This window comes from Chlorocebus sabaeus, chromosome 10 (assembly GCF_047675955.1).
Source record: "Chlorocebus sabaeus isolate Y175 chromosome 10, mChlSab1.0.hap1, whole genome shotgun sequence".
NCBI lineage: Eukaryota > Metazoa > Chordata > Mammalia > Primates > Cercopithecidae > Chlorocebus > Chlorocebus sabaeus.
This window is the reverse complement of record NC_132913.1, coordinates 82,945,675-82,960,370: the sequence shown is the minus strand read 5'-3', so window position 1 is coordinate 82,960,370 and position 14,696 is coordinate 82,945,675. Positions and strand designations below refer to the sequence as shown.

The 14,696-nt window shown below is 34.2% G+C and overlaps 1 protein-coding gene across 9 annotated transcripts in view; it reads right to left on the bottom strand.

The window, feature by feature from the left end:
* Positions 1 to 14,696, bottom strand: part of SLC39A10 (solute carrier family 39 member 10) — a 164,468-nt gene that overhangs the window by 27,306 nt on the left and 122,466 nt on the right. For all 9 annotated transcript variants that reach the window (XM_073019885.1, XM_073019887.1, XM_007965712.3 and 6 more), the window contains 2 exons: positions 3,897 to 4,066; positions 1,868 to 2,056 (listed from right to left, as the gene is read on the bottom strand). In XM_073019885.1, the coding sequence (XP_072875986.1) occupies positions 1,868 to 2,056; positions 3,897 to 4,066 (359 nt within the window). The remainder of the gene's footprint in view (positions 1 to 1,867; positions 2,057 to 3,896; positions 4,067 to 14,696) is intronic.

Sequence of the window (14,696 nt, the reverse complement as noted above, 5' to 3'; positions counted from 1 at the left end):
AATCACCTCTCCCTTGGAGGCAAACCAGTGTGATGATGTCCTGACTAAATATAACTAAAATCTACAATTTGAAATAAGATATGAAAACACAGATGAGAAGTAAGATTTCTTTCTCATGATTTAGATAACTACTGGAAATCATGAGGAATGAGTCATAGTCACACAAATAAGTTTTATGTAAACCAGAATCACTCCCATGAATCGCAGTTCAGAGATCTGTTCCAAATCATGAAAGGAATATATACAAAACACATACATATGCAAACAAAATAGAAACAAAAATAGCATAAAGTTGTACCTTAAGAGTAGACTGCACATCTTTAAGATCTTGACCATACCAAAAAAGATACCTGGAATTAACTAACAAAACGAAGTTTCCAATTCTTTTTTTTGTGGAAAGCTTTACTTAAACAGAATACACTGAAGATAATCAGTGTTAGTATCACAAACATGTTAGTGAGATGTATTCAGGACACAGCTTTAAAGGCAGATGTGAACTGAAGAGAATAGGGAGGATTATAAATCATAGTGAATGGTAGCAGCCTTGAATTTACTTTCTTGGAGGATAATTCTTCTTAGATATTTGTCTTATTCTCATAAATGTGAGGTGAAACAGACAGCTGCATCACAATCAAGAGTATTTAAGCAACAGTTCAACCAAGCATCAAGCATCATCTCCAAAGCGGTGCATCATTCTTGAAAAGAGTCACCATTTCCATCATTTCATTTTATTTTCTTCCTACAAAGCCCCCTTAATCTGACCTCTTACCTCCAGTACCATCATTGGTGAGGCACTTCTGATAAAGAAATGTATTGTGTGAAAACATTTTCATTAAAAAATACTACAATAAAAGTCACTTATGATTAAAAATATTACCTAAGAAGACAGATGAAACTTGCTTCTCTTTACATAATTTTGCATTTTTATAATAAACATAATTGGAAAATACCTTTTTCCATCCTATTTAAGTCAATTAGGTATGATGTAACACAAAATAACTGAAACTGAGACTGCCGTATCTTGATTATAAATGCCAAAATAAATGTATAATAACAAAAAATGGCAAAGATCAAAGTCGTGTCAGGTGTGGTGCCTCATGTCTGTAATCCCAACTCTTTGAACTTGAACCCAGGAGTTCAAGACCAGCCTGGCAACTTACTGAGAACTCTGTCTCTACAAATAATTTTTAATAGTTAGAGGGCACCAGGCATGGTGGCTCACATCTGTAATCCCAGCAGTTTGGGAGGCTAAGGCAGGTGGATCACTTGAAGCCAGGAATTTGAGACCACCCTGGTGAACATGGCAAAACCCCGTCTCCACTAAAAATACAAAAACTAGCCAGGCATGGTGGTGTGCAGCTGTGGTCCTACCCACTCAGGAGGCCAAGGCACAAGAATTGCTTGAACCTAACAGGTGGAGGTTGCTGTGAGTGCAGATCACGTCACTGCATTCTAGCCTGGGCAACAGAACGAGAATCTGTCTCAAAATAAATAAATACACACATACATACATACATACACACACACACAAAAGTTAGCTGGGCATGGTGGCATGTGCCTATGGTCCCAGCTACTCGGGAGGCGGGGGCAAAAGGATCACCTGAGCCCAGGAGGTCTAGGTTACAGTGAGCCATGATCATAACACTGCATTCCAGCCTGGATGACAGAGGGAGACTCTGTCTCAAAAAAAACAAATAACCACCACCATATGTTTAATTTAAAAAAATCAAAGTCAGCTTTTTACTCTAAAGATTAGCTATTACAAAACTGACACCAACATCATAATTAAGGAAAGCATATACCCAGAAAAGGATAATTTTTGTTTTGAGTTTTATGGTATAAAATGAAATAAATAAAAAATACTTACTCTTTGTTGTTTGTAGTGCTTAAACATTCTAATGCAGTGTTCAATGATAAATAGCAAGTAAATGCCTCCTAGAGCAACAAGTCCTTTCAATACAGCATCATATTCTTCCAAAAACTTCTTCGACTCATGTCCATGAGAATGTCCATGCCCATGTGCGTGTTGGTGACTGTGATCATGTCCACCCTGAGACTATTAATAAAAACAAATAAAACTTCTAAACAAGTAATTGAAATGCTTTTTAAAATTTTGAAATTATAATCTCTTAAACAACACAGAAAAAATACCTCTCAAGTTTTAAAGTGCTCCCCTAGGTAATATCTCACTTAGTCTTCCATTTAATTTGCTTTTCTCAGTTGTCCAGAATACTACTACATTTTATAGTAACTCAAATACCACCAACTCAAATGAATATAATAATAAGATACATACTATAGTTAGAGAATCAAGCCAGAAGTAATAAATAGGGAGTGACGGGTTCTTTGTAAATTGAAGTGACCATGATTTACTTACACGCCAAATATTTAGTAAAAATGAAACAAAACACACAAATTAATTCACCAGCAGTCACTTGTGATTCCGTGTAATCTAATTCTATCTTAAACTGATTGTTACATATTTTTTTCTTTTAACTTTTATTTTAAGTACAGGTTTGTTATATAGGTCAACTTATGTCAGGGGGAGTTGTACAGATTATTTCATAAATTTCTTCTCATAAATTATTTCAGAGGTAATAAGGTCACTATCTCTGCATATATTGTGGAAAGTCAGCAAGAGGGTATCCTTAAATACGCAATTTTCTATATTTTAAAACTTCAGCAATCATAACTGTATATATAAAGTTACGTTTCAACATTATGAAATGTACAAGTATCACAATAGTAATCTTATAGAACATAAGTTAGATAACTGCACTTAAGTATCTTTCTTCCTTCTAAAATTTATTTGTATTCTTTTCCTGTTAACTAGTGGTCAACCAAAGAGATACCTAAACCTCTCAGAGGATATCAGACCACTCAAAAAGGTAACAGCTAGGTTTAGTTAACCCTTCTTAACACAAAAACAAGTTAAACAGCACTTAAATACTGTTCTCACTTCAGTAACTCTTACTAGGCCCAGTTCTAAAGGAAACTATTGTTATTCTTGATGGCTAGTAGAAATGGTGAAACAAAAAAATTCATATTTGCAGCCTTAAGATTCATTAACTCATTTATTAATTTAAAAAAAAAAAAGCAATGTCACACATTGCTGTAGATATTAAATCTGGAATTCTCAACCAAGAGTGCACAAAAGAGGCGATATACACAACAACACAAATACAATCCTGTCTCCCAAATTCTCTAGAAGGAAAATACTCAATACTTTAATATTATATTTGGAAAAGAAAAATTCCCATTGTTTTCACAATTTGAAGTAAAAATAGTAAGAGTGAATTAAATACTCTTAGCTGGTGGTAGACAGTTATCTACCTAACTATTGATAGGTTACAGAGAGCAACTTGTAAAAAGGTTGATAAGCATGGTACTAGGAACATGGGTTTGTGATCATATAATTAATCAGAAGTGTCCCCAAAGAGAAGAAAAGGAGTGGTATGCCAGGTGAAAAGATAAACGCCCCCACGTGTAAAGAGCTAACTGTAAAACAGCACACTGAGTGTATCTGCCTACTCCTGCTCAAAGATGCTGATGGCATACCAGCTATAGACATAATCATTACAACATCTTTTGTATTTCTCTTAAACGCTTACCTGATATGCTACACAGATTTAAAAAGACCACTCACTGCTACTGATATTGCAAATTTTAATTCAAAGAGATTTTTATAAAGACTACTGAAAGAAAAGTTGACCTAATTATTCAATTTATTTAAAAAAATTGCTATTAAAACTCTGAAAACAGAAAAAATACTTCATCCTATAATCAACTGAAACAATACAAATACTAGATTACTGTGCTATAGCTTGCTAATGAAGGACCTTTCAGTTTAAATATTTTTATTTTAAATTTTTAAAAAGATTAAAAACATTTCTTACATGGGGCAGTAGATGAAGAAGGGCGTCTCCACTCATTGTTCCTACAGCTAATGCAACAAGGAATGTAAGAAGAAATTTGAAGCATCCTTGGTTAATGATAGGAACCAAGATAACGCCTAGCAAGGAAAGCAGGCTAATGACAGTGATAGAAATGATACCACAAATCCAGGCTGTAGAAAAGAAATTAAGAGTCAACGTTAGCATGACAATTTAAAACAACAGACTACCAAAAAGAATAAAAACATAAGATACATGAATCATAGAAGGTAGACTATTTTACCCAGACTATGAAAGCTGTATGGCATTGTTTAAAAACAAAACAAAAATATGACACATAACTAAACATTTTTAAAAACAATTAAGAAACTCAGATCAAATTATACATAGTACCTTCAACGGCCCACGAGATTAGAACCAGTTACTTAAAATGACTGAAGGCTGTGATTCACTTAATAGCTAAAGTATAAATAAAAATTTCTAAATAAAATTTATAAATAAAAATAAAAAATTAAAATAATAAAAATTAAAATTAAAAAATTTATAAATAAAAATAAAATAAAAAAAGTCTAAAGGCAGAGCCACAATAATAAAGCTGTTTATTTAAAGAATATAATTATAAAACTCACCTGAGACATTAAAAAAGCCAAGTATCTATTTAATGTGTTATAATCTTTGTAAATCTTTCTAATACAGAGTTTAAGAAATGTAGCATAGCCCCAAATGGAAATATGTTCATATGATAACAAAAAAGTCTCATTACTGGTAACTTTATTGTTACAAAGGTAAATTCAGTCCTATTTTTCTTGATTTTTTTTTCTCTACACCTGGTTCCAAACTCCCATTCCTCCAATTTGGGTTTCTGTAACAATTTACCACTTAAAAAAAAGTCACTATACAATTTTAACTGGCTCAGAACACAAGAAAAATGTTTTCACAGTATGACTTAAAAATAGGTATGGTGGGGAAGGGGAATTCCGTATACATGTCTTTAGGTCATTCACAAACAGGTAAGACATCAGAAATATATGCCAGTGGTTTGGGGGCTGGACATTTTCATTACAATTTCTATTACTGGCCTAAAATGAAATAGAAATGTTATTAGTTTTTAAAATTCTGTTTATTTTAAGATCTATCTACAGAAAATCTCACTGAAGAGCAATAATTTTATAAAGATTTTAATCTAAAATACTATTTTTCAAATCAAATCTAAGAGGACTATAAATCTGCAGAAAGACTTTATATTAAGTCTGTGATATATAACATTGAAAAAATGCATCTCTTCATCAAAATAACTCAAAATTTTCAACAACGAGGAAAAGACAGGGAGATGATACTAACTGTCCCACTAAATGCTGAACTTTATCAATAAAACTGTGTTATCCAATGGGCATTGTATTCACAATATCCAATAATGTTAACACTATAGTCAATACTCATTAGCTCAATTATCTCACTGAATTAAAACAATAGATCATCTATCAGTAATGGAAGCTCTGTGGCTTACCCTGTATCTTAAACGATAATTACTATCACATAAATATAGGTAACCTCAGAGGCAAAATAAGATTCAAAACAACCAGTATTAGAGGGCTGAAGATCTACCCACTAGACTCAGATTCAATGGCTTCAATCCTTGCAAGGATGTTGGATTAAGGAAGGAGCAGGAACTCAATTCTCGAGGAACCAGGATCACATATTTGCTACAAAAATAATATATCCTGATTAGTGGAAAGAAAGGATGAGGAGGATTGTGGCCCGGCGTCGTGGCTCATGCTTGTAAACAGCACTTTGGGAGGCCAAGGCAGGCGGATAGTTTGAGTCCAGGAGTTTGAGCCAGCCTGAGCAACACGGTGAAACCCCGTATTGACTAAAAATACAAAAATTAACCAAGCGAGGTGGCACACACCTGTAGCCCCAGCTACTTGGGAGGCTGAAGCGGAAGGATCGCTTGAGCTTGGGCAGCGGAAGTTGCAGTAAGCTGAGACTGCGTCACTGCATTCCAGCATGGGTGACAATGTAAGACCCTGGTGACAATGTAAGACCCTATCTCAAAAACAAAAACAAAAACAAAAAACACAGGGGCGGGGGTTCGGTAGTGATTGCTCTAACTAACTATTGTTGTGATGACAAACCACGGGAAACTGAAGTCAAAAACCTTATTCTAGAAAGAAAAAATATATGCTCAAATAAGGTTTACAGACTAACTTAATAATGATCATCACCAGGCTAGTTTGTTAGTCCCCTGTTTATAGACAGGAAAAATAAAATCAGTGGAAGAACTTAATGAAATAAGTCAGAGAAGTGGTCATAGGTATAAATTTTAGACACGAGGTCTTATAGGCAATAAAGTTATTGGTCAGCTAAATCAAAAATGGTTTGTCAAAACTACTGCAGCTCTCTAGATCCAATCATATTGAAGAAAAAAAGGAGAGATAAAAAGGACAGAGAACTTACAGTAACCACATGAGACAAAGTGAGTTGGCAACAAAAGCACTAACCTGAAGATAAACTGTATCTTACACAGTACTATATAACTTTCCCTTTACAAATATATTTTTCCTTATTAGTTTGGCAATAATCTAATACAGAAGCAACTTTTCTAAAAGCAACAGCCTAAAAGCAACTTCAATTAATAACTTGAAAATGTGCACTAAACTACTTGGAAAAGCTAGTAATTCATACTCTAAGACACTCTAGGAGAAAAAATAAAATGTATTTACTTACTAATGTAAATATATGTGAATGGGGACTGCCAAAACTACCGACAAGACCCCAAATACACAAAATATACAGAGTAAACACAACTGATAACCCTTCATAGTTATTAGAAATTTTTATTAATAAGAATAATTTTAGCCAAGAATGCACTAGAATTAGTCACCAAAATTACCCAATAAAAATATTTATTTTAATGGCTCAGGGTCCTGGTTTATGCCTGTAATCCAAGCATTTTGGGAAGTCAAGGTGGACAAGCTGATTACGGTCAGGAGTTTGAGACCAACCTGGGCAACATGGCAAAACACCATCTCTGCAAAAAATATAAAAATTAGTCGGGCATGGTGGCATGTGCCTGTAGTCCAAGCTCCTTGAGAGGCTGAGGTGAGATAGTTTGAGCCTGGGAGGCTGAGATTGCAGTGAGCCAAGATCATGCCACTGTACTCCAGCCTGGGCGACAGAGTCAGACCCTGTCTCACAAAAAGAGTTCTTTTGTGGAATAGTGTTTTGATGAAAAGAAAACTTAAAATAAATCAATAAATAGTCTCTGTATTACTCTGAACATTTTAACTCTTTAAAAATATTTTTCTATTTCTTTTAGAGGAAATATGTATAGCATGTTTGCTATATAAAATATTTTAAAGACTACCTTCAAAAGATTTTTAACTGACTAAAGAAAACCCTAAATTCTAGGACTAAAATTGATCCTGTATCTTTTGATAACTTTGTTTTTGCATATAAAACATAGAGGGCACAACTGGAAATATTATAACATAGTTAATTACTCCTTTGTATATACATTGCCTTGAATGACAGAGTTGAAAATTATAAAAATATTTTCAAAGATGCCAATTATTCTGCCCCTTTAAAAAGAAAATCGTTCTAAATTATTTGCTTATGAGTAGCTATTTGAACTGGCCAGATACTAGCTATTGTCATGTTATACTGCTAAAAAAACTTGCATAATCTAGCATTTCTCAAACTGAGCTCATTAGTTCTATGAGATGGGGGTATTTCAAAGGGGAGGGAGGAGAAATTTAATAATCAAGTAAGTTTTGGTAATGCTGAATAACACAGGTTCCTTCAGAGCCTCTAACAGTTTAATAAGCAATATGAATCTCTAAAAGAAGAATACAATATGCAGCATTTTCCCAACTTATCTCATCATGGAATTTATTAGAATAGGAGAGGGTCTTCAAAAAGTTCATGGAAAATGCTTATTATGAAAAAAATCAATTTACTTGTTCCCTAATTGAAAAGGACCAACAATTAACAACACAAACAATCCTCAACTCCACAGACATCTCAGCTGGTTGAGCTAATACAATTCTGACAGAAAAATTAAAGCTGAACAAACTTTCCACTCAACTGGTGCCAAAATTCCTGTGCCCAGATCAGCTTCAGACAAGAGAAGAACTTTCCACGGAAATTTTAAACAAGTGGGTACAGGATCCTGAAGTATTTCTTTGAAAAATTAAAGAAGGAAATGAAACATGGCCTTAATAGTAAGATCCTGTAATTAATGCTAATGAACTGTATACTTAAAAATGGTTAAAGGAGGAGGATTCTGGAAAGACTGTGGAGTAGGAAGCACCAGAAATCTGTATGCCCCCTAAACTGTGAATGAACTGACAAAATCTGTCTGATGTTAACTACTTTGGAACTCTGTAGTCTACTGAAAGCATGCAACTTCTAGGGGAAAGCTCGATGGTAAAATGTGGTTAATTTTGATCAATTTCAACTCTTAGTTTAGTGGCAGCTACCCATCTGCCATCCTTAGTCCTTTGAAAGGAAGCTGTGCCTGGTGTCCTGAATCAATCTACAGGACCCTACAATTATAGGAGCTAGAGTAGACAAAATGGATTTTGATCCCCAAATGTTGAGGATCTGTACTCTGATCACTGATTCTGATCACAGAAGTACAGGCAAAGAGACACGTGGCCATGTTGCTGTACCTCTCCTCATTTTTGCAAATCTCCTGGCTAAAGTGTCTTCCAGGTGATTTAAAAGGCCAGCACCTCTTTTTCCTCCCTTCTTTTTTTCTCCTTTTTCCCTTTTGGGAGTCAGACAACAAATACTGGAAAATTCAAAAATAACTGCATATTTGGAGAAAATCAGAAAGTAATCATGCATGCCTAGGGAAGGGCACAGGCTCAGAAAGGACCTGTGAAGATAAACTAGGTGCAGTGTCTCATGCCTGTAATCCTGGTACTCTGGGAGGCTGTGATGGGAGATCACCTGAGCCCAGGAGTTTAAGACCAGTCTGGGCAACATGACAAAAACCCATCTCTACTAAAAATACAAAAACTAGCTAGGCATGGTGGCACATGCCTGTAGCTCCAGCTACTCTGGAGGTTGAGGTGGAAGGATCACCTGAGCCCAGAAGGTTGAGGCTGCAGTGAGCCATGATCATGCCACTGCACTCCAGCCTGGGTGACAAAGTGAGATCCTATCTCAAAAAAAAAAAAAAAAAAACACAAAACCCTGTGAAAATCTTATGTTTATACCACAGGGACAGCATAAAACAATAACCCTCCCCAACCCAAATTAATAACAGACAAACACAATTTAACAAGAAAATAGCAAACCCTGGGGAAGGGGAAGAATCTGACTTCCAGAGTTAGCATATTATTAGAATCAAATGTCCAGTTTCAAATAACCAGAAGGCATGCAAAGAAACAAAAAAGCAAGGCACATTAAAAAAAAAAATGAATCACAGAAACTGTCCCTGAAAAAGACCTAATGGCAGATCTACTAGACAATGACTTTAAAACAACTGTCTTAAGGATGCTAAAAAAAAAGTCAAGAAGATAATGTATAAACAAAATGGATGTATCAATAAAGGGGTTGAAAAACTAAAGATAAATCAAAAAGAAACTCTGGAACTGCAAAGTGCAATAACTGAAATGAAAAATTCACTAGAGAGTAAAGGCAGATCTGAGCAGGCTGAAGTATCAGTGGACTTGAAAACAGGACAATGGATATTACTGATGCTGAAGAACAGAAAGAAAAAATATTGACTAAAAATGAACAGAGCCTATGGAACCTGGAGGGTACCACCAAGCAGACTAACATCCATATACACTATAGAAGTCAAGTAAGATGAAAGGGAGTGGTGGGGTGGCGGGGAGGGGCAGCAAGAATATTTTAAGAAATAATGGCTAAAAACTTCCCAAATTTGATGAAGGACATGAATGTAAACATCCAAGAAGCTAAATGAACTCCAATAAGAGGAACTCAAGAGACCCACACCAAGACACATTGTAATCAAACTCTTGAAAGACAAAGAGAGACTCTTGAAAGCTGCAAGAAAAGCAACTCATCACATATAAGAAGCTCTCAATAAGATTACAAGCAGATTTCTCAACAGAAACTTTGTGGGTCAGAAGGCAATAAGCTGATATATTCAAAGTCCCTAATGATAAAGCAAAATTGTCAACCAAGAATCCTATACACTGCAAAATTGACATTCAAAAGTGAGGGAGAAACTAAGACATTCCCAAGTAAACAAAAGCTTAGGGAGTTTGTTACCACTAGACTTGCCCTGTAAGAAATAAGACAGTACTTCAAGGGGAAAGGACACTAAACAGTAACCTGGAAGGTGTGGAGATGAAGTTGTAAAGGAGCAGAATTTTTGTATGCTACTGAAGTTAAAATGATATAAATTCAAATTAGACTTTTAACTTTAGGCTGCTAAATGTAATCCCCATAACCACAAGAAAACAGCTATAGAATATACACAAAAGGAAATGAAAAAGGAATTTAACCTTTTCACTACCAAAAAATGTCAACTAAACAAAATGGAAGACATTAGCAGCAGGAATGAAGGACAAAAAAAGCGTTAAGGCATATAGAAAAACAAATAGCAAACTGACAGAAGTCCTTCCTTTTCAGTAATTACTTTAAATGTAAATGGATTAAACTCTCCAATGAACTGACAGAAACTGGCAGAATGAATAAAAACACGAGTCAACTATATGTTATATACAAGAGACTCACTTTACACCAAAGACACAAACAGGCTAAAGTGAAAAGATGGAAAATGATATTCTATGAAAATAGTAACCAAAAGAGAGCAGGAGTGGTTATACTAATATCAAAGTAGACTTTTAAATCAAAAAAGGTTACAAGAAACAACAAAGGACGGCGATAAAACAATTATAAACATTTATGTAACTAAAAATAGAATATCAAAATATACAAAACAAAAACTGTCACAATTGAAGGGAGAAATAAACAGTTCTACAATAACAGTTGGAGATCTCAGTACTCTACTTTCAATAATGAACAAAACAGCTATCCAGCAGATAGGCAAGGAAATAGAGGACTTAACACAAAAAACCAACTAGATCTAATATACATATAAGGAACACTACTCAAAACAGCACCAGAAACATTCGTCAGTGCACATGGAACATTTTCCAGGATAGACCATGTATTAGGTCGCAAATTAAGTCTCAACAGATTTAAAAATATAAATATAATACAAAGTGTCTTCTCCTACCATAATGGAATAGTTAGAAATCAACTATTGAGGTAAAACGGGAAAATTTACAAATTTATAGAACTTAAACAGCATATTAACAACTGGATCAAGGAAGCAATTACAAGGGACATTAGAAAATACTTGAGACAAATGAAAACAAAACCGCAACCAAAACTTATGAGATACATCTAAACTAGTGCTAAGGGAAAAACAGATAATTATTAAAACTCACATGAAAAAACAAGTAACATCTCAAACCAAAAACTTAACATTACACTTAAGGGACTAGAAAAAGAAGAACAAAATAAGCCAAGACTAGCAGAAGGAAGAATATAATAAAAATTAGAGCGGACGTAAATGAATAGAGAGCAGAAAAACAAAATCAATGAAACCTATAGTTGATTCTTGGAAAAGATCACAAAATTGACAAACCTTAAGCTAGATTGACTAAGAAAAAGAGAGAAGATACAATTACTAAATTCAGAAATTAAAGCCGGGATGTTACTACTGATTACAAGGAAATAAAAAGGATTATAATAGAATAGACCTGATAAATTCTACCTAACATTTAAAGAAGAACTAATACCAAACCTTCTCAAACTTTTCCCAAAAAAATCAAAGAGGAGGTAACACTTTCTAACTCATTCTATGAGGCCAGCATTACCCTGATACTAAAGGTATCAGACAAAGACACTACAGGAAATGACAACTACAGACCAATATCCCTTATGAACACAGATGTAAAAATTCTCAAAGAAAAACAAACAACTAGCAAACAAAATCCAGCAACAAATTAAAAGGATTATACAACATGACTAAGTGGGATTTATTGCTGGAATGCAATAAAAGTTCGATATATAAAAATCAACATATATCAACAGAATAAAGAAAAAAACACCCACATGATTATCTCAATGAGCAGAAAAAGCACACGACAAAATTCAGTATCTTCTCATGATCACAAGACTCAACAAACTAGGAACAGACAGCACAAACCTTACATAATAAAGCTATATATGAAAAACTCACAGCAAACATCATACTCGATGGTGAAAGACAAAGCCTTTTCTCTAAGATGAAGCATGAAGCAAGGATGCTTGCTTTCATCACTTCTATTCAACATAGTACTGGAAGTTCTAGCCAAACAATTAGGCAAGAAAAAAATTAAAAACATCCAATTTGGAAAGGAGTAAGTAAAATTAACATCTGTTTGCACTTGATTTGATCTTACACGTAGGAAATCATAAAGATTCCACAGAAGCACTTGATTTTTAAAGTTGCCTGCTTGGCCCTCTTCCAAGTACTCTAATAAACTCTCACTTTTCTTAAAATAAATTCTCTGCTGTTTAAAAAAAAAAAAGATTTCACACAAAAAAAGCATTAGAATGAATTCAGCAAAATAGCGAGATACAAAGTTAACACAAAAATCAGTTGCATTTTTATATATACCAACAATGAACAATCTGAAAAGGAAATTATGAAAACAATTCCACTTACAATAGCATCAAAAAGAGTAAAATACTTAGCAATTAACTTAACCAAAGAGGTAGAAGACTTGTACAATGAAAACTACAAAACATTCTGACTGGTGTGAGATGGTATCTCATTGTGGTTTTGATTTGCATTTCTCTAACAATCAGTGATATGGAGCTTTTCCTCATATGCTTGTTGGCTGCACGTATGTCTTCTATTGAAAAGTGTTTATTCATGTCCTTTGCCCACTTTTTAATGGGGTCATTTTTTCTTGTAAATTTGTTTAAATTTCTTATACATGCTGGATATTAGATCTTTGTCAGATGCATAAGTTTGCAAAAATTTTCTCCCATTCTGTAGGTTGTCTGTGTACTCATGGACACATAGAGGGGAACAACAGACACTGGGGCCTATTCCATAGTGAACGTGGGGAGGGACAGCATCAGGAAAAATAACTAATGGGCACTGAGCTTAATACCTGGGTGACTAATCTGTACAACAAAATCCTATGACGTAAGTTTACCTATATAACAAACCTGCATGTGTAACCTGAACTTAAAAGTTAAATTTAAAAAAAGAGTGAAAAAGAAAACTACAAAATATTGCGGAAAGAAACTAAAGAAGACAAATAATAAAAACATACCCCATGTTCACAGATTGGAAGACTTAATACAGTCATCACTTGGTATCTGCAGAAATTAGTTCTAGTACCCCCATAAAGACACCAAAATCTGTGGATGCTCAAGTGCCTTAAGTAATATAGCATAATAATTGCATTTAATCTATGCACATCCTCTCTTATATTTTAAATCATTACTAAATTATAGTTGACCATTGAGCAAAATGGGTTTGAACAGCGTGCATCCACTTAATACATGTGTTTTTCTGCTTTGGCCACCCCTGAGACAGTTAAGACCAACAGATCCCTCCCTCCTCCACCTCTTCCTCAGCCTACTCAACATGAAGATGATGAGAATGAAGATCTTTATCATGATTCACTTTCATTTAATGAACAGTTAATATGAATAATGAACTGAAAATCCTAAAGATTCCACATAGGCACTTGATTTTTCAAGTCACCTGCTTGGCCCTTTTCCAAGTGTTACTATACTTTTTCCAATAAACTCTCACTTTGCTTAAAATAAATTCTCTGCTGTGTATCCTTACATTATAATTAATAAATCCTACATAAATTCCTTATGATTTTCTCAATATATTTTCTTTTCTCTAGCTTATTTTATTCTAAGAATATACAGTACATAATAGATATGCTATTGACATAAATTGACTGTATTATTGGTAAGGCTTCTGGTCAACAGTAGGCTACTAGTAGTTATGTTTTGGGAGAGCCAAAAGTTATACATACATTTTCAACTACACGGGGAACGGCACTGCTAATCCCCCGCGTTGTTCGAGGGCCAACTCTAATTTATAATATCTAATACAATATAAATGCTATGTAAATAGTTGTATTGTTTTTTATTTGTGTTACTTTTTATTCTTGTATTATTTTTATTTTTTCCCCAAATATTTTTGGTCCTTGGGTTGGTTGAATCTGCAGGTGCAGAACCCACAGATATTAAGGGTGGACTATATTGCTAAGATGTCAATTCTGCCGAAGTTGATCTACAGATTCAATGCAATCCCTATTAAAATCTCAATGATAGGTTTTGGGTTTTTTTTGTTTCAGAAATAAAAAACTTCCTAAAATTCATACGAAACCACAAAGAACCCAAAATAGCCAAGATAAACTTGAAAAACAAAAACAAAACTGGAAGAATCACACTTCCTGATTTTAAAACCTACTACACAAAGCTACAGTAATCAAAACAGCACAGTAACGGCATAAAAACAGACATACAGACCAATGGAATAGAAGAGAGAGCCTGGAAATAAGCCTTCAAATATATGGTGAAACAATTTTTGATGAGGGGGCAAGATCATTTAATGAGAGAAAGAACAGTCTTTTCAACAAATGGTGCTAAAAAACCAGATATCCACAAGTAAAAGAATGCAGTTAGAATCTTATTTAGCACCATACATAAAAATTAACTCAAAATGAATCAAATACCTAAATTAAATATATGATCTAAAACTATAAAACTCTTAGAAGAAAACTGAGCAAA